This window comes from Choloepus didactylus, chromosome 21, assembly GCF_015220235.1.
Source record: "Choloepus didactylus isolate mChoDid1 chromosome 21, mChoDid1.pri, whole genome shotgun sequence".
In the NCBI taxonomy this organism is placed as follows: domain Eukaryota; kingdom Metazoa; phylum Chordata; class Mammalia; order Pilosa; family Megalonychidae; genus Choloepus; species Choloepus didactylus.
Genome location: NC_051327.1, coordinates 48,486,262 through 48,513,526, shown reverse-complemented (window position 1 = coordinate 48,513,526; position 27,265 = coordinate 48,486,262). Strand labels below are relative to the sequence as shown.

Sequence of the window (27,265 nt, the reverse complement as noted above, 5' to 3'; positions counted from 1 at the left end):
CCAGCCCCTGAGTCGTTCAGAGGTTTGTTCCTCCACACCAGCCCCTCCCAAGCCCAGCTGAGTTTCTCTCCTAACCAGCCCTGCATCTGCCTGCACGGCCCCAGCCCTGGGTCACTTTCCTAAACCAGACCACCTTCTTCTCTCACCTGGAGCGTAGTCAGCATGAGGAAGGGATTCCATTCTCTGCCGGGAAGCTACAGGGATCCTCCTAAAATGCAAGCCTGGGCACATCTCTGCTCTGCTGAAGGCATGCCCAGGCGCCCACTGTCCCCAGGACAAAGCTTCCTAAAGTCGCTTTGAGCCCCCTCCCGGCCTGTCTCCACCCATCCCGGCAGCCTTGTTCTCACTACCCCCTTCCTTCTCGCCACACCTGCCTTTGGGATTATTTTCCAGTTTCTAAATGTTTCCAATTTGCTTTCTCCTCTGCATCCTTGCGTGTCTGGCATCTAGACAACCTTTGTGTCTCAGCTTAGATGTCATTTTCCCAAAGAAGCCTCCCCTGACCTCCCCATCCTGGCTGGGGCTACCCTTGGGCCACCACAGCACCCAAATTACCCTCATTGTCATAATATCAGACAGCCACAAAGCATTTACCAATGTGCCAGCCTCTGTTCTAAATGCTTCAAGTACAACAGCTCATTGAATCCTCAGAACACCTTTAAGAGGTAGGTATAATAGTTGTCCCCATTGAAAGAATGAGGAAACTGAGGTGGAGAGATGTGGAGACACTTGCCCAATGTCACAAGTGGAGAAGCTGGAATTTGTACCCAGGCAGTCTGGCCCCAGAGCTGTGCCCCACAGCACTTCCCATGCTGGCTGTAATTGTCCATCTACTTGTCTGTCCTGCTTGTCGGTGAGCTCTGTGAGGACACACTCTCCAGATGGTTCAGCATTCTATCTCAAGTGCCCACCACAGTGCTTGGCACATGGTAGGGGCACAATAAATTAAATGGACATGAGGATGAATGGTTGAATAATAAGGATGGGTGATGCATGGAAGGATGGTGGGTATATGTCTGATACAAGGAAGGATGGATGGATGATGAATGGATGGGTGTCGGATGGATGGATGGATGGATGAAAGAATGGGTGTTGAATGGATGGATGGATGGACAGATGGATGAAAGGATGGGTGCTGAATGGATGGATGATGGATTTATGGATACATGAAGCAGAAGAAAATGCTCTACTTCAAGGAGACCTCTAGAAATCCTTTGTATGGATGAGGCCTCTTGGGAGATCACTGAACTTGGAGTCAAGAGTCTTCTTGCAAATCTGACTCTGCCATTTGCTAGCTCTGATGTTAGGCAAGTTACTTTATCCCAGTGACCTTAAGTTTTCTCACCTTCATAATAGAGGATCTGCTTCCCCAGGCATCTAAGCTCTAGGATTTTATGTAAAGGTGGCCCAAGACACAGGGCAAAAGGTCCCCATGGGGGTCAGGGTGGTATAATGTTGCTAAGAACTCAGAAGAGATGTGGCACCTCCACCTTCCCATTTAGGGCCTGGATTCAAGGGCCTATATCCTGACCACCCATATTTTCTGCTTGCCTGAACCCTGCCTTTCTGATACTCTGGAATCCAAGGCCACCCCTGCCAGCCTGGCTCCTCACTGGCCACTCCCCCAGGCCCAGCCTCAGCTCCCCAGTTCCCAAACCCTATGCATCTGGCTTCAAGGCTGTCTGCCCTTTAGTTTCCTTGAGGGGCAGATGGGGGGAAAATGAGGGGGCAGCCACAGCCCAGAGAGCAACTGGCCTCCACACACAGCAAGAAAACAGGTTCAACAAGCATTTATTGAGCCCCTGCTGTGTGCCTGCTGTGTGACCCCCTACAGTACCAGTGCCCAGCGCTGCTGCCCCCACCTTCAGGAAGCCCCACTCCCTCCCCCTCCCCCACAGGGCTCTGCACCCCTGGGCACCTCATGAACTTCCTGGCTGGCTATGGGTGCCCACACATTCAGGGGCTGCGTTCCATGTCTTCCCTGGCACCCCAGCCGCACCCAACAAGGCGCTGCATGTGATGGTAGAAAGAGTTAGGGGCTGCTGTCCCGAAGTCCCCCTTGCAGCTCCGTGCATTCCATCATTCCAACGCTCTGAGACTCAGGTGGCCGCAGGAAGACAGGCCCGGTGTCTCCCACGCAGGCTGGCTGAGCTCACAGCGCACAGGCCAGGTTCCCGGTGGCACCAGAGTGGTGGCCTTGTGGCAGGGGGGTGGTGCCAGCAGTGCCCGAGGCCTGGGGCCAGGAAGGGGTGTTGTCACACCCAGTGCCCAAGGACCCAGCACTGGCGGTTCAGCTCCGGTGCCTCCTGTGCAGAGCTCCGGGGCCAGGACTCCCCCATGTGCGGCTGGTGTCCTGCCAAGAGACAAGGTGGTCAGTGCAGCCTTCACCCTCACCCCATCTACCCATCACCCCAACATCTCACTCATCCACCCATGAGCACATCCATCTGCCCACCCCCATTCACCAGGCCTACCATCTATTCTCTACCACTCCACCCAAATCTCAATCCAACTCTCTCACCCCCACTATCTCACCCCACCCACCCATCTATCTATCAGCTCACCCACCCAACTCTCCACCCCATCCCAACCCCCCATCATCTACCCATCTCCTACCAGATCAACACATCTGTGAACTCCTCATACAACTACCAGCATTCGCTGCCATCCAGTTACCACTCACCAATCTATCCACCTCACACACTCTTCCAACCCACAACTCAAAAATCCACTTACCCACCTCAAACCAGTCAGTACACCAGCACGCCTACCATCACACCCATCCACCTACCCAACTGTCTGCTTACCAACCTGCTGACACATCCACTAGCCCACCCACCATGCCTCCACCCACCCACCAACCCTCCAATCTCCTGCCCACTCTCTTATCTACCCCATAACTCACCAACATGCCCACCCAACAATCATCACTGCATTCAACCACCAGCCATACATACCTACCTTCCCACGCATTCACCTATCCTGCACCAAACCATCTACCCACTCAGGCCATCCACCCAGCCATTTCATCTACTCTTCTCTTTACTCACCCATCCCATTAGCTAATCCGCTCAGTGCCCCTCTTACCCATTCATCTGTGCACCCACCACTCCCAGTCATCCTGTAGCTGTCTCTCCACCTATCTACCCAACCACCCAGCCCAGTTTTCCCAGGTTTGTTGTGTGTCCAAATGTGTTCAAGGAGCTTGGAGAAGGCTAGAAGGAGAGCACATGTGGATGACACCCCTTCCCTCTAGTATTTACTTGACCTGTGGGGCAATGCACATGTGCACGGGTGTGCCCAGAGCCAACTCCCAGCAGCTCCCTGGGCCGAGGCAGTGGGCAGACACTCTGCCACCTCCACACCACCGTTACTGCTCTCAATGGCCTGGGCCAGGGCGAGGACTGGAAAAGTTCTTCCTCATCCAATATGCTCACCATTTGGTGTTTTCCGTGATTCCCAAAAGACTATGCCTCTGTTTTCCCTCAACGGTCTCCTCAAGGTCATTCCAGAACTATTCCCATCTCCATGCTGTGCCCCTTCCTCAAATGTCCTTGTGCCCACTGTTGAGTCAAAACCTCACTGCCAGGCTCAAGCTTTACGTCCTACAGAAAGCCTCCCCTAACATCCTCTCCCGGCTTTCTGGGGTCCCCTCATCTTGGAACATCTACCCTTGCAGCACACATTGCCAGCTTTGCCCCTTTCAACCAGGAGAGCCACAGCTGAGCCCATGGCAGCCGCTCCATGGGGGATCGGTGGAGGGGGAGACAGAAAGAGGAAAACCAAAGAAGACTGGCCGGTGGGGTGGGAGTGGAGGCCAGGGGGTGGGATGGAGAAAACCAACACATGCTGAGCATTTACAGCTCTACACACCCTACTAGATTCTATTCCTACAGCACCCTGTAAGGTAGGGGAGGGAGAGGATGGACCTGAAACTCAGCAAGGCTAACTAGGTGTCTTATGATTCATGACTACAATGGAGCAGGATTGAAATAATTTCTTTCTGATTCCAAACTCTTAGCATTAAAAAATTTTGTTCCATGTCGTTTCATTTTCCTGCTCTGGGCTCTAGTGAATGAGCAGACACACTTGACACTCTTTAGTAAAGAAAGGCTCTTTGTAGAAAGCCCTTTGAGGAGGGAATGCCTGCTGAGGTCAAGCTCTGCTTGCATGCCTCCAAGAACAGAGAGCTCACTTTCACCCTCAAGAAAGCTCTGCCTGTTGGGAGAGTCTTCCTGATAACAAAGGCCGGAAGGAAACAGGCAAAGATGAGAATGGTTATACCAGTGTTGTGGTACGTGTATGTATTTTTTGTTTGATTTAGCTTTTTTTCTGTTTTTAATATTCTTAATGTTGGTGCTTGGCTAATTTTACTATTTTTTAAAAAAGGGATGGAAAACCCCTTGCAAACATTCTGGAATTGTTTGGCTTCATAAAAAAAAAAAAAAAAAAAAAAAAAAAAAAGCATTTGTTTTGGCCCCAGTCACTGAAATAGTTGCATCTTTGGAAGTGCTTGCTGCCAACATAAAGGTGTTTGGGAATTTCTTTTCAATCTAGAAGCAAATATTTGGTGCACAGAAGGGTTTGATTGTTTTTCTAAATGAGTATTTAGAAGCGATTGTAGCTGCTGTTACAGCCACCAACAGGCAGAACCTTGGAGAGTTGAGTGGAACAGCTAGAAGGCACTAATGTATTTTTAAGGAAAAAGAAAGGCCACCTTCTTTCTGCCTGGATCCAGAATCACTGAGGATTGGGGCTCTGCTCCCCTTTGTTGGCCTTCCAGGAAGGTCTTGGGGCCTAGAGCCATTTAAGGGGGAGCTCTGTCCTCACCAGGCCTGAGGGGCATCCATCACTGCTCAAGACATCCCACCAGCCCACCAGGACCCCCCTCCCACTTCCTTTCTCCCCCAGTCCTTTTACTTTGGGGCTAATCACGGGCCCGAAAAAAGGCCTTGTGTTGTAGATTGGGGAGCCCCAAATGTGAGTGGGTGAAGAGGGCCCGAGGCAGCCAGTACCCAGCCAGCACTCAGCTCCCGCCGACTGCTGCCATGGGGAATGTGGGCTCTGATCTTCCAAACTTTTCATTGAAACTGAAAATGCGGATTTCACAATAAAATCTCCTGGCTTTTTAATGACAGCAACTGAAGATTTTAAAAGTGTTTTCAACAATCAGTGGGCCCGGTCAGATCTCTCAGGCCAGAGCCCATTCAGAACACGGGAGACGATTTTGTGGCCTCGGACTGTTTCCCAACCTGGTCTTTGTTCCGTGACTCCTGGCTTTTGCACATGCTGGTCCCTCTGCCAGGAAGACCCTTCCCTGCTCTTCTCTGGCTGTGAAATCCTCCACTCCTCTTTCAAATGTTCTGTCCTCTGGGAAACCTTCCCAGACTCCCTCCTTGGTGCCCCTTCAACACTCTACTTATCCTTCTCTCCCTGTGCTTATCTATACTCGATGCCGTGGCAGCCACTACCATGTTCATCTCCAGGTGTGCTGTGCCCCCAGCACAAAACAAATCCTGAACAGACTGTCATAGATAGGAAAACCATGGAGGAGGAAGATGGGGTGATTCCTGAGCTTAGGAGCTGGCTGAGCTCCCCCCAACCTCCTGTCCTGAGATTCTGCACACAGTTAAGAGGCTCTTTGCTCAGCCTCTCTTCCTTTGGCCTGCAGGATCAGGAGGTGGGGGGGAGGGGCATACTTGGAATCTGACAGTCAAAAGTTCAGACCCAAGCTCTGCCACTTACAGGCTGGGTGACTTTTTTTTTAAGCTGCATGACTTTTTTTAAATTCAGTTTTATTGAGATATGTTCATATACCATACAATCATCCATGGTGTACAATCAACTGTTCACAGTAACATCTTATAGCTGTGCATTCATCACCCCAATCTATTTTTGAACATTTTCCTTAAACCAGAAAGAATCAGAATAAGAATAAAAAATAAAAATAAAAAAAGAACACCCAAATCACCCCCCCCATCCCACCCTATTTTCCATTTAGGTTTTGTCCCCATTTTTCTACTCATCCATCCATACACTGGATAAAGGGAGTGCGATCCATAGGGTTTTCACAATCACACTGTCACCTCTTGTAAACTACATTGTTATACAATCATCTTCAAGAGTCAAGGCTACTGGGTTGGAGTTTGGTAGTTTCAGGTAGTTACTTCTAGCTATTCCAATATATTAAAACCTAAAAGTGTTATCTATATAATGCGTAAGAATGTCCACCAGAGTGACCTCTTGACTCCATTTGAAATCTCTCAGCCACTGAAGCTTTATTTCGTTTCATTTTGCATCCCCCTTTTGGTCAAGAAGATGTTCTCAATCCCAGGATGCCAGGTCCAGATTCATCCCCAGGAGTCATATCCTGCATTGCCAGGGAGATTTACACCCCTGGAAGTCAGGTCCCAAGTAGGGGGGAGGGCAGCAAGATCATCCAAGGTGGCTTAGTTAGAGAGAGAGAGAGAGAAGGCCACATCTGAGCAACAAAGAGGCACTCAGGGGGAGACTCTTAGGCACAATTATAAGCAGGTTTAGCCTCTCCTTGCAGCAATAGCTTCATAGGGGCCAACCCCAAGACAGAGGGCTCAGCACATCAAGCCATCAGTCCCTAATGTTTGCATCAAGCTGCATGACTTTTGACACACAACTTCTTCTGTCTGAGTCTGCAAATGGATGTGAGTTATTAAAAAGTTAGCTAGTTAATGGTTTCAGCAGGTCCACGGGCCCTCTGTGTGGAAGCCCTTTGTTATCCAACTTTAGACTCTGGATGGATGTAAAAATAACAAAGTTCCAGCAAGGGAGGGAGTTGGGATCCACCAACCCTCTTTGCAAATGGGGAAACCAAAGCCCATTGGTGGGAAAGAAGGAAGGGACTTGTCCAAGATCCCACATGGAGAGTCGGTAGCAGGTACAGTACTTTGTTTTAAATTCTCTTGGAAACTGCCTCTGCCCTGGGGATTAGCAGAGTATTCAGCACAAAGGAGGTTCTCAGAATATGCCATCTGACATTGCTTTTTTAATTCAGATATCAAAACATAAACATTTAACATCCAGTTTTTTCCACTCCTAACCTCCTAATCCTTCAATGGAAAAAAATCACTGTTTTGAACCTTCTCCAGGGTTCCAAGATCCCAGGGGACCAGCTCTCAGGTATACTGAATTGAATTAAATCACACTGGCCCAAAATGGATTCATCAGGTTGAAAGGGCCCTTCAAGAATGGCAATGTGGTACAAAAACCAAGGCACTTAGAGGGGAAGTGACTTGCCCAGGGTCACTCTGCAGCTTTTAGAGGAATCAGAGTGGAAAGGGCCTAGGGATGGGCAGCTGGCGACCTGCCAGCCCGCTGTCCAAGGTGCTGAAGGCCTCTGTCCAGGACTAGCGGGCCATTCCAGAGTCTCCAGTCTGGCCACCCAACCTTGAACCCTGCCCCCTAGATAGAGATGGGATGTGGGAATGGAGAAATTAATCAAAGCTGGCACTGAAGTGTCAGGCTTTGGAGATCCGGCAAGTGGTGACATCAGATGGTGACACTAGATGGTGACATCATCAACCAAAATGCCACAACCTTGGACAGCTCAGCTGCCTCTCTAAGTAGACTCTGCTTTGTAAATCTCCACTCTGAGGGGGCTTTAGAGACTCTACCGTATTTGGTAATATCTGTTTACTTGTTCCTCCCAGTTTCTCCTAATAGGCTGTGTGTAACTTGGGGACAGAGCTCTGCTTTATTTCCAGCACCTAGCACAATTCCAGGCACGACGCTGATGGCAATAGCCATTGAATGAATGAGCAATGGGGGATTCAGGAGCAAGAGCAGGTTTGGGTGGAATCCACATGGAGGGGAAGGTTGGGTCCTCTGGTCCATCTTGGGGTGTGAGTTGTCTTGGCAGATTGAATGGGAACTCACCATTCTCTACACTGGGGTCCGTCTTCTCTGGACCCCACGCTTCCTGGGCAAATGGACAAAGACATTCTCTTTGTCTCTTTTCCACACACACTTGGTATGCATCTGTTTAATCTGCCACCTCTCCTGAGTCACTGACTCCTTTGCTCCCTTATTAAACATTTGTTGTGCACCTACTGTGCAGCCACCCTGGCTGCTGGGTCTACAGACATGGGTGAGATACAGATCTGCCCTCTGGGTTCTCACAAGCCAGTGAGGGAGGCAGACTCATACATGTGGGAAGAGATGGTGAGAGCAAACAAGTCTACAGCTCTCACTGCTTGCCATGAGCCATTCGCATGCACAATGGCTCATTTAAACTCCAACAACATGAGTCAGGTGCCATTGCTATTCCCATTTTGCAGATGAGGAAATGAGACCCAGAGAGGTTAAGTAACTCATCCACAGCCTCACAGGTGGGATTTGAACCCAGGCAGCCTCGCTCCACAAGCCAGGCTTGTAACCACCATAAATTTTGCCTCTCAGATGTGAGTGCCAGGACATGAAAATGTGGAGATGGACATGGCCTCTGCTGCCAGGCAGCAGAGAGGAACTGGTTGCCAGGATCAGACATGGGGGACTCTGAAAGCACTTACAAAAGCACAAAATTCCACTGTAGAGTTTTTTTTGTTTTTTGTTTGTTTTGTTTTGTTTTGTTTTGTTTTTTGCACCAAACCGAGGAAGGGGGCAAATCATTTCAGGCAGAAGGAACAGGGTGTGAAATAGGCTCTTGGCAGGTAAGTGAGGTTTTCAGAAAGTGTGAAAAATCTAGCAGTGTTGGTGTTTGGGGAAAGCAGGAAGCACTGTATGGCTGGAAGGCAGGGGCATGGGGCTGGTGAGGTGAGGAGTGGAGGGCTGCACTGCAAAAATCACTGGGTGCCGGATATAAAAGACCAAAGGGCCCCTCTAGTGAGTATTGGATTCATCCTGTTTCTCGGGGGTTTCTGCTTTGTCTTCAGACTCATCTGATGCAGATTCCTGGGCCCTGCCCCAGACCGAGCAGTTGGACTCTCCAGGGAAATCTGTATTTTAACAACTGCTGCAGGTGTTCTTTGGATCTGGCACAATTGGGGTAGCTCCGCCTTGGGCAAAAAAAAAATTGGGCATAAAGCAGAACAATGATCAGCTTTAGGTTGGACCCAGAAAGACTGTGTCACCCAAGACAGGGGACTTTGCCTCTTAAAACCCAATTATCTTTAGCTGTAAAACTCATAGGGTGAATAGGAGGACTAAATGAGCTAATTCACTCAACAGAAATTTATTGATGACCCATTTTGTGCTGGACCCTGGCTCTGGCCAGAATGAGGCAGACAAGGACCATGTCCTCATGAAATCTCCATTCCAGAGGGTGGAGACTGGAAACAGACAAGTCAGCAAAGAAGGGTTCAGAGAGTGACGAATGACTGAAAGAAAACTAAAGCAGGGGTAGTGTGGTGGTTTGGGTTTGGAGCTGTATATACCCCAGAAAAATATGTACTTAAACTTAAACCATTCCTCGGGGTGTGAACCCACTATAAGTAGGACCTTTTGATGAGGTAACTTCAGTTACGGTGTGGCCCAGCTCAATCAGGGTGGGCCTTAATTCCACTACTGGAATCCTTTATGTGCAGAATGAAATTCAGACAAAGGAGAGAAAGCCACAGAGAGAGCAGCCAGAAGCTGAAATCAACAGAACCTGGAGAGGCCACACGAGGCCGCCATGGGCATTGCCATGTGACAGAGGAGCCCAAGACTGAGGGTCACCAGAACGCCAGTTTTGGGGAAGAAAGCATCCCCTTGATTTGGACTTTCTCAGCCTCAAAACCATGAGCTAATAAATTCCCATTGTTAAGCTGAACCATTGCATGGTATTTGCTTGAGTAGTCAAGGAAACTCAAACAGGTAGGATGGTGAGAGAAGCGCTCTGTGGGAATGTGTTGAAGGGGTTAGCACGGTGCCTGATACCCAATGGGTATGGTATTCTAGTAGGTTTTAGAGCTAGGAGGGCGGTGGCAAGGAGACATGATCAAGTTTGTGTCTTAGGATGATGGACTGGAGGAGCAATGATCCAGGAGCAGCAGTTTCCATCTAGAAGTTGCTGAATAGCCTGAGCTAGTGACTAAACGCAGTTTCAGAGGGACAAGCATTGGCCCAGGGCCGGCACCATCCAAAACCTGGCTACTGAGAAGGCAGTCTGTGGATCAGCAACAACAGCACCACAGGGAACTTACTAGAAATGCAGAATACGAGGTCCCACCCCAGACCTACTGACTCAGAAAGCTGGGGAGGGAGGCAGCAATCTATTTTAAGGAGCCCTCCAGGTGATTCTGATGCTAAAGTTGATTTGGACCCCTGGCTCCCCCAGTGCCAGGGTCTCCAATGTCTTTAAGCTCACAGCAAGTTGGCATTGATATTTGTTTCAGAAATACTGTCTGTTTCCATTTTAATAAAGGAAGTGACTTGAGCAGCACTCTATTAGATTTGATTTTGATCTAATAAAAATGTCAAGTTGCTCTGGGCCCAGAAAAAGCCTTCCTTGAAATTCCCCTGCTATTTTGGGGACAGCAGTGTCAGAGACCCGTCTAGACAGAGCTCCCAGAAGGCAGCTCTTTGCCTCTTGCTTGGCCCGCTCTTCTAGACACACCTGGCAAAATCAAAAGCTTGTCTTGGGCATTGAACTTGACAGCTGCAATCAGCTCCAAACCCCAGTGTCCCCTGAAAGGAAGACGCAGGCAACCTGGACCATATGGTACCACTGCCTCCATCAAATGTCACATCTAGTGTGCTCTCAAGCTATAAGTTGCACCGCGAAGCCCCAAAGGCAGGTTTCAAAAGCAAACGATCCTCAGAAAAAAAAAAAAATTTGGCAGAATCCAAATCACAGCAGCCAGAGAAAAAGTAGCAACTTTGGGATCAACTGAGGCAACCAAAATTTCCTGTAACTGTTTATGTACAAGTGGCTGCTCAGACGGAAGGTGGTGGGAGAAACTTGGAAGTTTAGAGTCAAAAATTGAGCACCTACTGTGTACCACACACTTTTTAGGCTCTCAGGACTTAGATGTGAACAAAATGGACAAGGTGACTGTTTTCCTGGAACTTAATGGAGAGAAGCAGCAAAAACAAAATACAAGAAACAAAACAAGTAAATGGATATAAAAGATAATTTCAGAGATACATGCTATGAAGGAAAGAAAATGTGATGGGTGGAGAGTGGGGAAGCTAGTTTAGGTCAGAAAAGCTTCTCTTAGGGAGTGAGTGACCTTTCAGTTTGAGACCTAACAGAAGGGATGATGCCAGCCATGCAAAGTTGCAGGGGGAGAGCATTCCAGGCAGAGAAAGCAGCAAAGGCGCTGTGAAGGAAGTGAGTTTTGTATGTTGGAGGAAGGCAGCGTGGCTGGAGCACAAAGAGGGAAAGAGTAGGAAGGGATGAAGTCATCACCAGTAAGGGGAGAGAGCTGAGTTTTATCGCTGAGTGGTCCGAGATTTTAGCACAGTCAGTTTTCCTTTCAGGTCCTTAGTTTCTCTAGCTACAAAATACGAATCATAATCCCTCCTTCCCAGAGCCACCTCAGCCCTCAAATGAGATGGTGGCCAAGTTAGGCCAGACGTGCACCCAGCGAGGGTTCCACAACACAGCTCCCTGACATCCCTCCTCCCCCGCTCCTCCTGCTAGAAAGTCAGCCCATCGCAAGGTCTGAGCAGCTGCTCGATGCAGAAATATTGCAAAACTCGCCCAGGCATTTCCAAAATATTTCCTTGGCAGAAGACCAGCTAGCAGCTAAGAGGCTGCATTCTGGGGAGGGCACCCTAGACGGCCTGATCGGGCTGCCTTTCTAGAATGTAGCTCCCTGAGGAGCCAGGCAGATGGTGTGTATCCAGCAAGGGGAGCTTCTGCCTGATACAGGGCAGCATGGCCTAGTGGTTAAGGGTATGGGCTTTAGAGCCAGACTGGCTGGGTTCAAATCCCAGCTCTGCCATTTCCTGGGCAAGCTATTTAACTTCTCTCGACCTCTTCTACCAAGCTAGATCACTCTGCATCACCCTTTCCCACCCTGCACTTCTGCACCCTGCTCTCCTGGGGAACGCCTCTGCTTCCACAGTGCCTCTATTGACCCCTTTAGAGCTCACATGAGAGTGATGGCTGCATCTCTAAATAATAGTAGTGAATGGCAGTGACATTGTTTCACAGCAGTGATAGTATCAATTTGTTAAATAAATGAATGACCACAGAGGCAGCCAAGCTCAGGGCAGTTCCAATGACCCCAGATGCCGGTGAGAGGACAGGACAGGTCAGGCCATCCCCCTCCCCCAAGGGGCTTTTTCCTTCCTCTTTGTTTTAACTCGAGTCCTCGGGGCCTCTGCTGGCCCCCAGGGAAAGCCAGCCTTCCCTGCTGACACTCGGTTACCCTGTAAAAGGCACACCTGGCAGAGGTGCTGTTGCATCGGAGGTTCTTTTCTTCCCTAACAAGTTGGGATGCGAGAAGTCTCTGGGGGCAGCTGACAGCTTCCAGCGGCCCCTTCCCAGCAGGTTTCCCAGCTCCTCTTGGAGACCCAGGTGTGATGACTTTATTGCTTCCCTGCCTTTCCCAGCCCCACACCGTCTCCAAAGATGACCTCACCCGTTCCCACAGTCCTACACACACCCCGCCCTTCTAAGCACTCATCCGTCTCTCCCGCTGCCTCCTGGGCACCCCCACAAGCCCCTCAGAATCAGCACGGACCAGGCATCCCTGCATCTCACAGACCCGGCCGGTCCTCTTCCCACATACCATCAGGCTGGAGCAAGCATGTCCTCGATTGCTAGAGCAAAAAAAATCTGCACCCCAATCCCACACCTCCAACTGGTCACCAGTGGGGTGGGTGCTATTGGAGCCCCCACCCCACCCGGCAGTGTACCCCCTGGCCAATGTCCCAGACCTGCAGGCCCTGCCCGGAAGTGCCGGGGGATTCACGCATCACCCACGCCCTGCGCTCTCCAACACTGCCTGGGGAGGGTTGACCCAAGGTCAGGTGGGGTGGCTCCCCCAGTTCCCGGGGGGGATTCAGCTCCAGGTGCTCACGGTGGTCCCTGCCTTGTTAACGAGCCTTTGGTGGGGTGTCTGCCTTTCCCACCTTCTACTTGCACCTCCTGGCATCACTCCAAAATAAAGTACTCGCTCTTGAAGCCTCGTCTCGTGATCTGCTTCTGGAGGGAATCCAATTCCACCAGCAAACAGTCTTGGAACCCGCCACAGGTCAGGCCACCATCATCTCCTGCTGGGGTGACGGAAGTGGCATCGCAGCAGTCTACAGGCCTCTAGTCTCGTTCCCTTCCAGTCCTTCCCCCCCTCTGCAGCTAGGATATGCATATTGCAAATCCGGGCGCGTGTCTTCCCTGCCTAACTTCCTCCAGGGCTCCCCACCACATAAACCCAGCTCCTGACCGCATTCCCGGGTCTTGTCACCTCGCGAACCTCAACCACTGCTCTCCCTGCTCCAGCCAGCCGGCCTCCTGGCTCTTCCACAAACCCGGTCAGCTCACCCCTGCCTTGGGCCCTTTGCTGGAAAGTTCTCTTTAGCAACTCCTCATCCTTAGGTCCCGGCTCCCACGGGTCCTCAGGGAGATGTCACAAGCAGCCCCTCCCTCTGATTCTTCTTCACCATAAACGTGTCTTCCTCAGCCCTTGTCTTCACCTATTTAGCAGCTGCCTTGCCCCCTGGACAGAGAGCCCCCTAAGGCAGAGCGCTGGCCTAGGAAGGGTGCCCAGTAAATTTTTGCTGAAGGAATGAAGGATGGGATTATCCACAGGCTGTTGAGGTACTGAACGCATCTGATGACGCTTTCAAGGAGAAATGCTTCCTAGGAGAGGACCTGGGTGGCGGGGCAGGGGTGAGGGCTCTGAGAACTGGGTTGCAGCTCCCCCTCACCCTGGGTCCCCTCATTCCTAATCTTGGGGCTTGCTTTTAGGGCCAAACAGGCTCCCCTTGAACCCTCTTCCATTTCTCAAGCCTCAGGGATTTGGCCTTCCCTCCTCCCCCCTCCCCAGCTGCCTCTGAGGCCAGCCCTGGGGTCTTTTCCCATCCAGGGTTTCCTGCCTGCTCCCTATTTAGGGTCCCAAACAGGAGAGCTGGGGAAGCTCCGGAATAGATCTTTATTCCCACTGTGTGCGTGCTGAATGCGCCTCCCTAGCGGATTTATGCTCCCAGCTGTAACCCCTCAGGCAGGCGCTCCCCTGCCTCCCCCATGCCTTGGTTCCTAACCTCTTCCTCCAGGGAGCCCCCAGACCCCAGCTCAGACACCTGGTGTGAAACCACGGTGTGTGAGCCCAGGGCCCAGGCCACTGCCATCTTGCTCCTCGAGCAGGTAATTGGCGATTTGGAGGCTCCTTTTTCCTCATAGTGAAGATTAGACACCCTCCTCTCCAGCCAGACGGCTCCCACGCTCCTAGGCTCACCAGCATCTCTCCTCTCCAAGCAGAGCCACTGCTTGTTCAGCTACGAGCATTGCAGGATTTGAAGTCAGACAGACCTGAGCCTTAGCTCGGGGTCCCCAGGAGCAGACCCTGAGATGAGGGTTGGAGTGTAGGTGACCTACGAAGGAGGCGCATTCGGAAACTGGGCAGGGAGAGGGGAGGTGACTCAGGTGAGAGAAGGCAGCCAACAAAGGGAAGATGATCAAACCAGAGAGCAAGTGACTCTTAATCCCGTGGGGGGAATCTGTACACAAGGAATGATCTCATTCGGGGGGGAGAAGAGGCTGGGGTATCTATACAACTTCTGTGGGTGCAGGTGGGGGAACGTCAGGCACAGAGATGCAGGTGGAAGTCACTGCAGCTTCCCTGACAGCATCCTCTAAAACTGCTTCCCCGCTGACTAGCTAAGCTGTGTGACCACGGGCAAGCTACTTCACTTCTCTGAACCTTAATTTCCTCATCTGCAAAATGTGGACAGTAAAAGCCTGGCTGCAAGGGCTGGGGTCAGAGTAGGAAAGCCAATGCCCTGCCACCAAATGGTGCCTACTGGGGACCAGGTCTGGGTACAGATTTGAGGACCACAGGGACGTCTCTGAGAGGCCCCTGCCCTGGAGATGCTCGTGTTTGTTTTACACAGGAACAATCTCAGCTTAAGGTGCTCAGTTTCAAGCTAGGAAGATGTTAAGAAAGTTAGCTAGGAGAATAACTCTCTGGCCAGCATGAAAATCCCTTGGCACGGGGCAGGGCAGACCAGGAAACACGTGGTAGACCTTCAGCTGGGTTTTAACATCTTAACTTCAAGCTCAGATTGGCGCTTTGCTTTTCTATCCATCCCCTTCTCTCCTTTTACCTTCTCTTGGCTTTCTGGTCCAGACATTTGTTTTCCTAATTGGAACGTTGTGTTCTGTCTTAGGGTATCCCCCACAGGGAGGCACATGAAGTCGATGCACCCCCAGCTGCCAAAAGCATCTGGTGCTCCCCCAAATCTTGCCCGCTGTCACCTCCCTGACTTGGCTACTTCTACCCAGGAGATGTTCTCCCTTCAGAAGCTCACCCAGGCCTGGACTTGGGCTCTGCTTTCTCTGGCCAGCCTGCCCTTAATGCACCCCGATCTTCCTGTTCCTTTCCCAGCATTCTAACTTCCACTGTGATGGGGGCAGCTGCGGCTACACAGACTTCCCATGCTAAGGTTCCCCATCTTTGTCTAGGGGAGAATGCAGGCATGGGGGGAGGTCGGCCTGGCTCATCTCTGGGGTTTTCTCTCTTAGGTAGGACAGCCCACGGATCCGTAGCCCCAGGCTCCTGCAGAATAGAGAAGCCACTTACGGGTGGGGTATCTCTCATGGCGGCAATCTAAGCGAAAGTCCTCCTCCTCGTTCACATCCCCCTTCTGGATCCTGGAAAAGAAGAAACAAAAGCCAGGGTAAGGCAGGGCAGACTGAGCCAGCAGGGACCCAGAACCTGGAAAGGCACAGTCCCCTCCCTCTCCCCCAGTTTGGAGAACATTTTGTAAAGCAACTTTCCACCCCTCCCACCCCGTGGGATTTTTGACCCTATGAGATGGGTGTCATTATTTCCATTCAACTGATGAAAAAACTGAGGCATTGGGAGGTGAGGTAACCGGCCCCATGCCACCCAGCTAATACCCTAGAGGCAGAACGGGGAAGCAAACCCAAAAGTTCTTGCAAAAGGATGTTCAGTTATGTGCAAATGGTCTATTACAAAAGAATGTGTACTGCTCGATCCCATTTCTGTTTTTAAAATTATATACTGATATGCAAACAAAATTATTTGGCAGGATATACACCAAAAGGTTAATGGTGATTATCTCCAGATAATGAGAATGTAGGGGATTAAACGTGGAGCCTTCTTCTTGCTTAACTCTATTTTCTGATTGTTTTGGCCATGGACTTTCATTAGCTGTGTAATTTTTCTTAATTAAATTAAAGTGCATGCAAAAGACAATTCTATGCATAAACAAAGCCCTGGTCTCCTGACTTCCAGCACAGTGACCCTTCCTACCCGAAACTGCAACAGTTTCTACTGTGTGGTTTCCTTCTTCTCTGACATCTGAAGACTCCCGCATTCCAGTGGATTCTGCCTCTATGTTGTAAACATGGATCAGAGCTGAGGATCTCGCTCTTGGTCAAGGACACATAAGGGTGGAGCAGCTGCACACTCTCTGACACAGTTCCATGCCCAGCTCTAGACCTCGGTCCCCATCCTGCCGATGACGGGGCCAGCGCATGGTGGAGCCGTGTTTACTTGTGTCACTCATTCATCTGTAACTCAAATAAATTCCAGGGCTCCACATGGCGCAGCTCAAACGTGCATCACATTTATAGACACCAAACCTAGTCCTCTCAAGTAAAAACAGTTCCAGTCATTATTGCAGTTCTTAAAGAACAATGGACGTTCTCCAATTCAATCTCCAGCCCCACTTCATGACACCTTCATCCTTTCCATGCCTAGCAGCCCTCCTGAAACCTCTCACCCATGTCTCACTGTCAATGTTTCCCCAAAACCCTCCAACGCCCTCAGCACTGTCTTTCCTTTCGTTCACCTCTAGCCTCTTTTCTCTCATGCAAGTTAAGTCTCAGTCCTTTCCAAGGCAAATGTCCCATCCCTGCCTCTCTGGCTCTTCCCCTCACCTCTTATTCCTAATTGCGAAGTGATATCCAGAGCTTGGAGCTGGGCAAGGAGACACCTACTCTGTGTGGTTTGCACCAGATGCTTCGTTGAGGGCAGAAATGTCTATCTCTTCATGTCTGCCTCCAGGGAGCTTCTAGTCCAGTAGGGCAGGCAAGCTGTCACCACGACTTAGAAAAGAACAGCTGCTGAATAATACCATGCAGGGACTGTCCAGGCTGACTGTGCCAGGGGCTAGGCCTGTGCTTCCCAGGAGCAGACTCTGAACAGTTTCTCTTTATTAAATGTCTCCTATGGCCGGGGTGGCCCCAATGACAGAATGAAGGCTTGTCTGCTGATGCTACAGGAAGGCACATTTCCAATTCAATTTAAAGGCAGATGTTCTCTCCTTTTTGGTCTTTTAATGGAACCATCTTTGTTATTTTCCTGATAACACTGGCTTGTTGCAAAAAAAAAAAAAAAAAAAAATCCAACTGCATAGAGAGAGCAAAAGTCATCCTATAAATACACCATCACGTAATGGTTTCACTACTGTTAGTAGTTTGGTATTTATCATTTTCAGAATTATTACTTTTTAATATATATTGAACTATTATATAAAATATGTATTATAATTTGTATACAATTCACAGACAAAAAATATATTTTAATATCTATTAAATATGGAGATTCAAATTAAGCATACTGTTTTGTCTCATTATTTTTTACTTACACATATTTTCATCATCTTTCTGTATCAGTACACATAGATCTCATTCTCTTTCTCGTGTTTGTATGAGAAGAATAGTTACTTTAATCAACTGACAGGTAATTAATTGCTTCCAGTTTTTCACTCTTTCAAACAATACTGTGAGGAACATCCTTGTCTATCTAGTGAGGTGGTAAGTTTCCCATCACCAGAGGTGTTCAAGCAGAGTCAGCTTCCCTGAAGCTGGAACTGGATTCACACATCAGATGGGAGATGAAACCAGGTGACTGAGCCCACCCTCCTCCTGGAGAGCCAGCTGCCTGGTGTCTCCTGCACCTTTGGGTTAATAGATGCCACTCCTCCCACAATTCCCAGCCCTAACCATGAGCCCATTCTGTGACCCACCCCAGGCTCCCAATTCTCATGACTTCTTATCTCAAGCTCCCCCTTCCTCCTGGCCTCAAGCTAAGCACTCCCCTGGGCTCTGCAGGGAGCCTCCACCCTGGGGAGAAGGGCCCAGGGACCCCCTCCCTGGTCACCCTAACCTGACAGCCAAGAAGACCAAAGTTCAACAGTTAACATAGACAATGTCCCTGCCACTGAATAGTGGCACCGAACTGTGGGCCACGCCTCGTTCGGTGTTTGAGGACCACAGTGATGTCTCAGAGACGCCCCTGCCCTGGAGATGCTCGTGTTTGTTTTACACATGGACAATCTTAGCTTAAGGTGCTAAGGTTTAAGCTAGGAAGTTGTTAAGAAAGTTAGCAAGGAGAACAACTCCATGGCCCAGGGATCAGCAAACTTTTTCTGTAAAGATCCAGAGAGTAAATATTTGAGGCTTTGCAGGCCATACAGTTCTGTCACTGCTAGCCGGCTCTGTCCTCATAGCCGGAAAGCAGCCATAGACAAGACGTAAACAAATAAGTGTGGCTGTGTTCCAATAAAACTTTATTTATAAAAACAGACCATGGGCCACATTTGGCCCAACGGGCTGTAGCTTGCCGACCCCTGGTGGCTCTACCACACCTACCCATTGCTGGGGGTTCTTAAAAAAATAATACCCAGGTGATTCATTCTAATGTGCAGCCAGGGTTGAGACCCACTCATGGAGGGGACCAGAACAGGTTTCAGAGAAGAAGCGATGCTCGAGCTGCATTTTGAAGCTCACTTCTTGCAGAGGGAGCTGAGATCCAAACCCAGGTCTGTCCATCTTACTACCATGCTGTACTGCTATTCTGGAAAGAGCTGGTTTCCTTGAGCCATGTCCTCTCCTCCTGATCTTCGGTGAAAATAACAGCTCTGCAGGATCTCAGCAGAAGTCAGGCAAGTGGCTGAGCCCACTTAGAGAGCAGGGAGAGAAACACCCTGGTGAGGCTAAAAAAGGACCAGGAGATGCCAGCCATGTGCCTTGCTGCCTGACAGAGGAGCCCCAGATGCCAGCAGCCTTTCTTCAGAGAAGGTATCCTCTTGCTGATGCCTTAATTTGGACATTTTCACAGCCTAAGAACTGGACGTTGTAACTTATTAAACCTCCATTGTAAAAGCCAATCCATTTCTAGTATATTTTATTTCTCCCTGTTCTCTCTCTCTCTCTCTCTCTCTCTCTCTCTCTCTCTCTCTCTCTCTCTCTCTCTCTCTGCCTTTTATCCTCTCATAAAGGACTCCAGTTAAGGATTATGACCTACCTTGAACTGTGCTGGTTCACAACCCAATTGAAACAACCCAACCAAAGGTCCCACCCACAATAGGTCTGCACCCACAGGAATGGATTAAAAGAACGTGACATTTTCTGGGGTACATAACAGCTCCAAACCAGCACAGCATGATCGACAGCTTGGACTCTGGAGTGAGGAGCTGGAACCTTAGCTCTGCAATCAATGGGCAGCATGACCTTGTGCAGCTTCCTTGACCTTGTGCAGCTTCTGTGACCACCCTGGATGTCAAGTTTTCTCTGTGTGCCATGGGCGTATGGTAGAAGCAATAATACTTGTAATAGCCACGGCAGCCACCCCACTGGGCTCTTGTGAGGACCAAAGCATAGCGCCTGTCCAAGAGTAAGGGCTCAGAACATGCTAATTGCTATTATTTTCAACTTGTTCAATAGCCCGTCTTCCCCAGGAAAGTGTAAATTCAGAGAGAGGAGGGATGGAGTTTATCCCGTTCTTTGCTTGCAGCCGCAGGGTCCAGGACGGTGCCTGGCACAAAGTCCCTCCAGTCCCGCTGGAAAGGAAGGAGGGAGGGAGGGAAGGAAGAAGGCAGGCAAGAAAATGAGGATGAACAGCCTGAAGCCAAGAGGGGCTCAGATGGGGAGGCCAGTGAGGGTCGTCCGAGGCTGCCGAGCTCTGGGTGCGAAGGAAAGCACAACTGCAAATGCCGCTAGGTGATTTCCTTTGATTGCATTTACTGCAGGACATACCACGTGCCTTCCGAAGCCAGGCCTTTTTTCTTTTTTAATGGTGACATGAGGAGACCCACCAATCCAAACAAGGGCTTGAAGAGCTGATGGCGTGTTGCTTGCCAGAAGATGGGTGCTGGGTGCACTCACTGCATCCCGTGTGGCTTCCCACTCCGCGCCACGGTTTTCCAGGCTTTGAAGGGCTGGAGAGGCGGCTCCACCACTTACCACTCTCTGAGCTGGGACCCCCCGCCATGCTCTCGGAGTCTTAATTTCCTCATATGGTAAATGGGCATGATAATAGTGCCTACGTCTTAGGGACTAAGAGCTAATAATTGTAAAGCTCTATTTAGCATGCTTAGCATACCACTTGGCACATGGTAAGTGCTCAACAAATTTTATTATTATTAATTATTATTATTATTACTAATACTACTACTGCTGTTTTCATCTTCCTCATCTGTAGAACCTTCTGTGACTCCACATTCAGCTCCACCTCCTACTTCCAGCTGCGGAAGGATGTTAGTTGAATATATTAACCAACTTGCGCCCCCGCCACGGTACACACCTCTTTCTTCCTTTTGGTCATTTTGACTTGAAGCCACCACCGTTGCCTCAGGAAAGAGATGTTTTGGAAGGAGCAAGAAGAGGCTTCAAAGTATCCAGAGGCTCTGGATTCAGGGCTAAGGGAACCCACAGGGAGACACAGCCCAGTCTTGTGCACCTGGAGAGTCAGAGTCTCCCAAAAGTGGGGGCAAGGACAGTCAGAGTGGAAGCCAAGAGTGAGCTGTTCACCCAGGAAGGCGTGGGAACCCCAGGGAAAAGTGACGATAACAGAGGGACCTGTTATCGTCTTTTGGGAGAGAGAGCAATAAACTTCTAAATTGTTTAAGCCTTTGTTATTTTGGGTCTGTTGACACCTCTTCAAACTTGTGTGCTCACCGTCACAATCATCCCCATTTTATGGATGTGAAAATTGAGGTTAAGAAAAAACAAACAACAACAACAAAAAACAAAAAACAAAAAACAGAGTTCCAATTTGCAGAGCTTGCCGAATTCCGTGGTGAAAGTTCCCCCACCATGCCAATTTGAAGTCACCAACATGACATCACTGACTGTAGAACTGGGAAGAGATGTACACAGTCAGAGCTGGCTCCAGCACATGCCTGCAGCTTGGCCAGCAGCAGGGCTGGCATTAGAAATTAGGCTTCTCTGTCCCTGGAGCTTGAGCTTGTTTCCTCTTCACCCAGCAAGCAAAGGACTTTCCAACAGACCCATCCTGGGTGCACCCTGCATTAGGAAGTCCCAGGGGAAAGTGGGATTCAGAACAGCCCAATTCTGACTGTCCCAGAGCTGCCAGCAGCTGTGCAAACAGCCCTCAGGGGTGAATGCACAGCCACCAAGCCACTGACCCGAAGAACCCACAACCGCAATCACTCTCTGCAAGAAAAGAGAAGGATGCAGGTAAGTGACGGAAGCAAGGAGGACGCTTTTGGAGCAACAACAATCGATGGTGGACCAGAGCTGTTCTCCCCTCCGGAGGCCCCTGCAGTCCAGCATGCCTAACTCCAGAACCCAACGAGGTCCTGGCGGGCTGGGCATCGGCAGCCGGGGACATCAGCAGGCTGCCCGCCAGACCTTATGTCCGGGTGCCAGGGCATGGGTGCCAGGCTCCTCCCTGGCACAGAGCTCCTGGCATGTTCAACACCCCACGTGGTCCTGTCTGTACCATTCTCAAAGCCAGCCCCGCTCTCCCAGGCCCCGGGCTGGCTTCTGTTCCCCAGCTCTCCAGCCACTGACTGGCAGGAACAGACCGTCCATATGCTGTGCTTCTCAAACTCTCTGCGATAAACGACTCGTGGGTTTTTATCCCTTAATTTTCAATCCATGTGGACCAATTCTTATATAAAGCACAATAAAAATGAGTTACTAGAAAACAAAACAGAAAAAAAGACACCACACCCAAAAAGCAGGTGTGGCTATCCCAGCAATGTCAAATTGCTGTAAAAGTTTCTAAAGCTTATCCTCCATTTCTGAACTTAACTCCTCACGGATGTTTGCGAGCGGACACCGGTCCAGAGCACACACTTTGAGTAGCACTGTGCTCTAGGACCCTTCTTTATCTACTGGCCTCTGCAGGCCACGTCCACATCCTGACCCCATGACCAGGGCTGTGTCTGCTCTGTCCTCTGGTCCAGCACATCCCAAACTTTAAATGTACCTGAAATCACCCACAGAGCTTATTAAAATGCAGATTCTGATTCGGAAGGTCTGGGGTGGAGGACTGAAATTCTGCATTTCTAACAAGTGCTCAGGTAGGGCCGATGCTGTTGGTCTGCAGATCACGTTTGCAGCCTGGGCCCAGCACCTTGGCTTTGGACACCTGTGGGAAACTGCCGAGCGCCAGCCCCGCCACCCTCCCATGGGTCCCAGGCCCCCAATCTCCTCCCCACAAGTCCTGGTCACAAATGGGCATCATCAAAGGGCCAGCAGGACTGAAAGGGACCACGAGGACCAGCTCCGAGCCCTCCAAGGCAACTCCCACCCATCCTGCATTTTCCTCCAAATGGCTGATATTTTGGAGAAATCATGGGCATCCAGGGAGTGGCCAACCACTCCAGCTGTTCCTGCCACTTTCCTTTCACGGTTTTCCATTTTGAGAGCCATTATGTCCCCTTCGGATTCCTTCCACGCTGCTGTGGGCCAGTGATCTCACAGCGTGAGGTCCCTGCAACCTCCACGGCGCCGTCTCTAACTCCTGGGCACCGCGCTCCTCTCAAGAATAAACAGCAAAGCGACGAGTGATGATGAAGTGCAAGGGGTTGCAGAGAAGTAACATTCAAAGCAGTGAAAGCAGATGAGGTAGGCAGAGCTGTGATTGAACACGTCTCCGAGTTCCAATATCTGGGCAACAGTTGCAGAGGACAAAGCACACACTGATTTTAAATGATCCATTTGCAGTGGAGTGAGCAATAGAATTAAAAGGGATTTTGGCAAATCAATGACCACAGGTAGTAAATTAAGATTCCATAACATCATGTCAAAGTGCCATCCCGAGATAAGAGGAAATAAATGTGTTTTTTTAAAAACGATTTTTTTTTTTGTTTTCCCTTTGCCCATTTTCTGGATAATATAATCATAATGTGAAACATTTGGAAAATAACAGAGAAGGAGATAAAGCTACCCACGAGATTGGGGCTTAAGCCTAATCTTTCTGTGCAGTTTAGACTTCTTGTCTCCTTTTCTTCCAATTTGGGTTTTAAAAAGCGACATCAAGATATGAGCATCTAGAGGCTATTTTCAGAACCACCCAGGTTAGAAATGATTACTTGCAACATAAATATTCACTAGCCTTCGTGAAGCCCCCACCCCAAATTCCCATCCCCACCTTCCACGGTCTCTAGGGAGGCTCCTCCAACTACAAGTGCTTGGCGGGTGCCGGGAAAACCTTCAGATTTACTTTGTCTCAAAGGTCTTTTCTGCAGCCCAGATGTGGCTACAGGAAGGAGAGAGATGAGCAAGGTGACAGAGACGGGGACGCCTGAGGCCTGACGCTCTTTAGCTTGGTTGGAAAGGGTGGGAAGTGTCATGAATTAGGACAACTGGCAGCTCCCAGAGGGTCAAGGGCACTCAAGCCTAACAGACTGGCCGGCGACACACCCAAAGGCCCTTTCAGAGAGGCCCTCCTCTCTGCATTTCGTCACTGTCTCCAGCCATCTGACTATTTGGGACTAGCAAGGTGAGTTGACATGGGTTCCTGCCCCGTGGAGCTTATGATAAATAAATGCAACGTTAACCTGTGACTAGGGCAGCAAAGGAGGGTCCGGGGCCTGTGAGAGGACGTGCAAGGGGTATTTGGTCAGGTCAGGGGTTGACAGTTAAGTTGAGAGAAGAAGGATGGGTAGTTACAAGAACAAGGAAGCCAGGAAGCTGGTTGGTGGCCACGTGGAGTCTGGGAATGGAGGAAGTGCTGCAGGTTTACAGTGAGGCGTTGGGTCTTTGTCCTGGGGGCTCTGGAAAGTCCCCCAGGTGTTTCAGGCAGAAAGATGAATGTTACATTACCCTGATCATATCTGCCTAGTCTTGAAGTGGCATCCGGGCTGCTGTGTAGAGGACCATTAGAGGCAGGCAGAGATGGATGTGCAAAGAGCGCCTAGGAGGTTGTTGAATTCATCCAGGTAAGAGCTGATGCAGACTTGGGCTGGGATGGAGACGTGGACCAATTGAGAAATGTGTAGGAGAGAAAATCCATTGGACTTGCAATGATTTGAACTTGGATGGGGGGCGAAGAAGAGGGAGGGGTTGGTCAGGATTTACAGGTTATCTGGCTTGCACAAGCGATGCCATTTACAGAGAAAGATGCTGAAGTAGGACTAGGTTAGGGCAGGGGAGAATATCGTGAATGAGTTCAGGCTTGGATAGATTGATTTAACATGGATTTAAGAATCCAAAGCAGGAACACCAAGGGGGCCACTGGACATAGAGACGGCAGTCTGGAGTGGACTTGGGGAGTCCCTGGCCCCTGTGTGGCCACTGAGGCTGTAGGATTCAGGGGCTAATGCAGGAGAGAGTAGAGGGCAAAGCACTGGACCCGGGGAGCATCAGCACTTAGATGAAGAGATAAGGAGGACAATCCTGTAAAGGAAACAGAGAAGGACCTGTGGGAGAGGGGAGAGAAGGCTGGGAGGGGCAGCTCTTGGGAGCCAGGGAAAGAGAGGGATTCAAGGATGGGGCCTGCAGTGCCCTGGCTGCTGGGAGCTGTTCTGGTGGGGTGGGAGTGGGGTAGCCAGATTGGCGTGGGTTGTGAAGTGAGTGGGAGGTGAAGAAGTAAAGATGAGCCCTTCAGAAAGTTTCTCTGCAAAAGAGAGGAGTGAGAGAACACTGGGAGGTGGGGTGTGGGGCTTGGGTGCCCGTCTTCGAACCCAACCCTGAGACGTGCGTGGAGCCAGGAGGTGGGTCAGCCCCTCACTGGTTGGGAGGGATTTGCATCCATGCCAGTCTCCCCCGGGATTGGGTGTCCGGCTGCTCTGTGCCTAGCCTTGGAGTCCAGTGAGAGCACAAAACCAACAATTAAGAAGTTTAAAACCACCAGGGGGGCCACACAAAGCACATCTTTGGGCAGGATTCTCCAAGGGCCGCCATTTACAGCCTGTGCCTTGACCCTTTCTCGTGACCCTTCTTGTTTGCCCAGTACAGAGAAAGGTCTCTGAGGGGAACGGGGCACTGGGGAGAGGCGGACCACCCGCTTTGTGCCAGAAACTTAATTGCATCATCTCATGCCCGCCTTGCAGTGGAGCTGAGTAGCACTAGCCCATTTTCCCAAGCAGAAAAGCCGAAGCTCGGAAAGGTGGCGTGACTTTGCCCGGGGACTCATAGCTAGTAAATTGCAGAGCTCATTATAACCCTGTTCTACTTCTTCGTGACTCTAAAGCGTTAAACATGTAAGGTGCTTAAAAGAGCGCCTGGCAACAGGAAGCACTGTATAACTTTTTGCTGTAATTCACAAAATAATTCATTATTGATAATAATTAATAATATAATATTGAGCCCATATAATATTCCAGGCGGACAGAGTGGAAACCGAGAAAGACCAGCTCTCTGCTCTCATGCAGTGCACCTGGGGGGGAGGCAGACATATGCAACTGTAAGTAAATAAACAAGTAATTTCAGAGTGAGGAGGACGGTGACTCGACAGAGGAACTGATCCAGGGTGAAGGGGGAGGCTGGAAGGGTCTCTCCGAGGAGGCTCAATGAGCAGCAGGAGCGCCCTTCTAGAAAGTTCCAAGGGTGTTTTCTTGCTCCCCAGAGCACCACAGCCTTCCCGCGTGAGGCGGGCATGTGTGTTCCGCTGCAGCCGAATTCCCTCCAGGGTCCAATCCAACAGGTCTCATCTCCACACGTTGTTAAACCAGACCTGAACATTAAGTATTCGAGACAGCCGCGAGCTGCAAATATTTACCTTTTATTCAGCAGCTTCCGACCCTCCCCTCGGGAGGCTTGATTAAGATGCCCTCCCTGGGGACGACAGGCAGGGCGACGCCAGGTGGGTTTAATTCTGGACGTTTCTCGGAGTTGGCACAGGTGGGGCTACATGGAGTTGGAGATGTGGGCGCCACCCCTCACCCCAACATCCATGTGTGTGCACTCTCACACCTTTCCCTCTACACAGCACCACATTTCACCCCCTAGAACCGTTCAGAATCTGCCCAGCCTCTGCCCAGATATACCGGAGGACACTGCAGAGAAAAGACTCAGTGGCACTGGGCTCAGGGTGGCCCTGCCTGTCCCCACATCTCACATGGCACCATCTTGTCCTGAGTCAGCAGGGCAGCATGAGGGGCCTGGGTGAACGCCCCCCCTCCATCCCCCAAATGATCCCCGGCCTCCCCTGCTGATGGGAACAAGAGGTGCAGGTGGGCGGGAAGGGGGTGGGGAGGGGGGAGGCCACGCTCCCTTTCCCCAATTCGTCATCTCACACCTTCACTCCGCAGTCAGCCCTCTCACCTCTCCCGCCCCCTCCAACTGTCAGTGGCTCCTCGGTGGGACTCACCTCACTCACCCGTGGACGCCCAGGCCCTGCCTCAGTGCAGGCAGAGACCCAGCCCACCTGGGTTCAAATCCCACTCTGCCACTTATCCAGCTGTGTGGCCTGCAGCAGGTGTCTTTACCTCTCTGTGCCTCAAATTCCACATTTATAAATGGGGATGGCCACAATAGTACCCACCTCACAGAGCTGCTGTGGAAATGAACTGAGCAACATCCTAAAGCATTTAGAAGAGTACCTGGCATGGGGTAAACACGATGTAAGCATTTGCTGGGGTTCTTAATATAAGAGTCTGCAGTATTATTTAAAACTCCATCTCCAGTCACAGCTAATCGTTGACAAGCTCATACTTCCCTCTGGAATCTGCCAGGAGGGACAGGGACTCACGCTCACACAGCACCCACCACAGGCCAGGCTATCCCAGCACCTGACATGGATTTTCCCACTGAAGCCTTCCCAAGGCTCTGGGAGCTCCGGATTCTCCCGTCATGGGTTAGAGGAAACAGTCTCAGAGAGGCTCCGTGCCTTGCCCCAAGTCACACAGCAGTGGATCTGAAATCCTCACTTAGGTCTGGGGGCCTTCAAACACCCTGCTTTTCTGCAATACCCTT

At 50.4% G+C, this 27,265-nt stretch overlaps 1 protein-coding gene across 2 annotated transcripts in view; it reads right to left on the bottom strand.

The window, feature by feature from the left end:
- Nucleotides 1-1,889: 1,889 nt before the first annotated feature.
- Nucleotides 1,890-27,265, bottom strand: part of GSG1L (GSG1 like) — a 249,325-nt gene continuing 223,949 nt past the window's right edge. The window contains exons 5-6 of one of the 2 annotated variants that reach the window (XM_037814946.1): nucleotides 15,705-15,775; nucleotides 1,890-2,353 (exon numbers count right to left, since the gene is read on the bottom strand). In XM_037814946.1, coding sequence (XP_037670874.1) covers nucleotides 2,256-2,353; nucleotides 15,705-15,775 — 169 coding nt within the window. In that variant the 3' untranslated portion in view covers nucleotides 1,890-2,255. The remainder of the gene's footprint in view (nucleotides 2,354-15,704; nucleotides 15,776-27,265) is intronic. The other variant, XM_037814945.1, reaches the window with a different exon arrangement.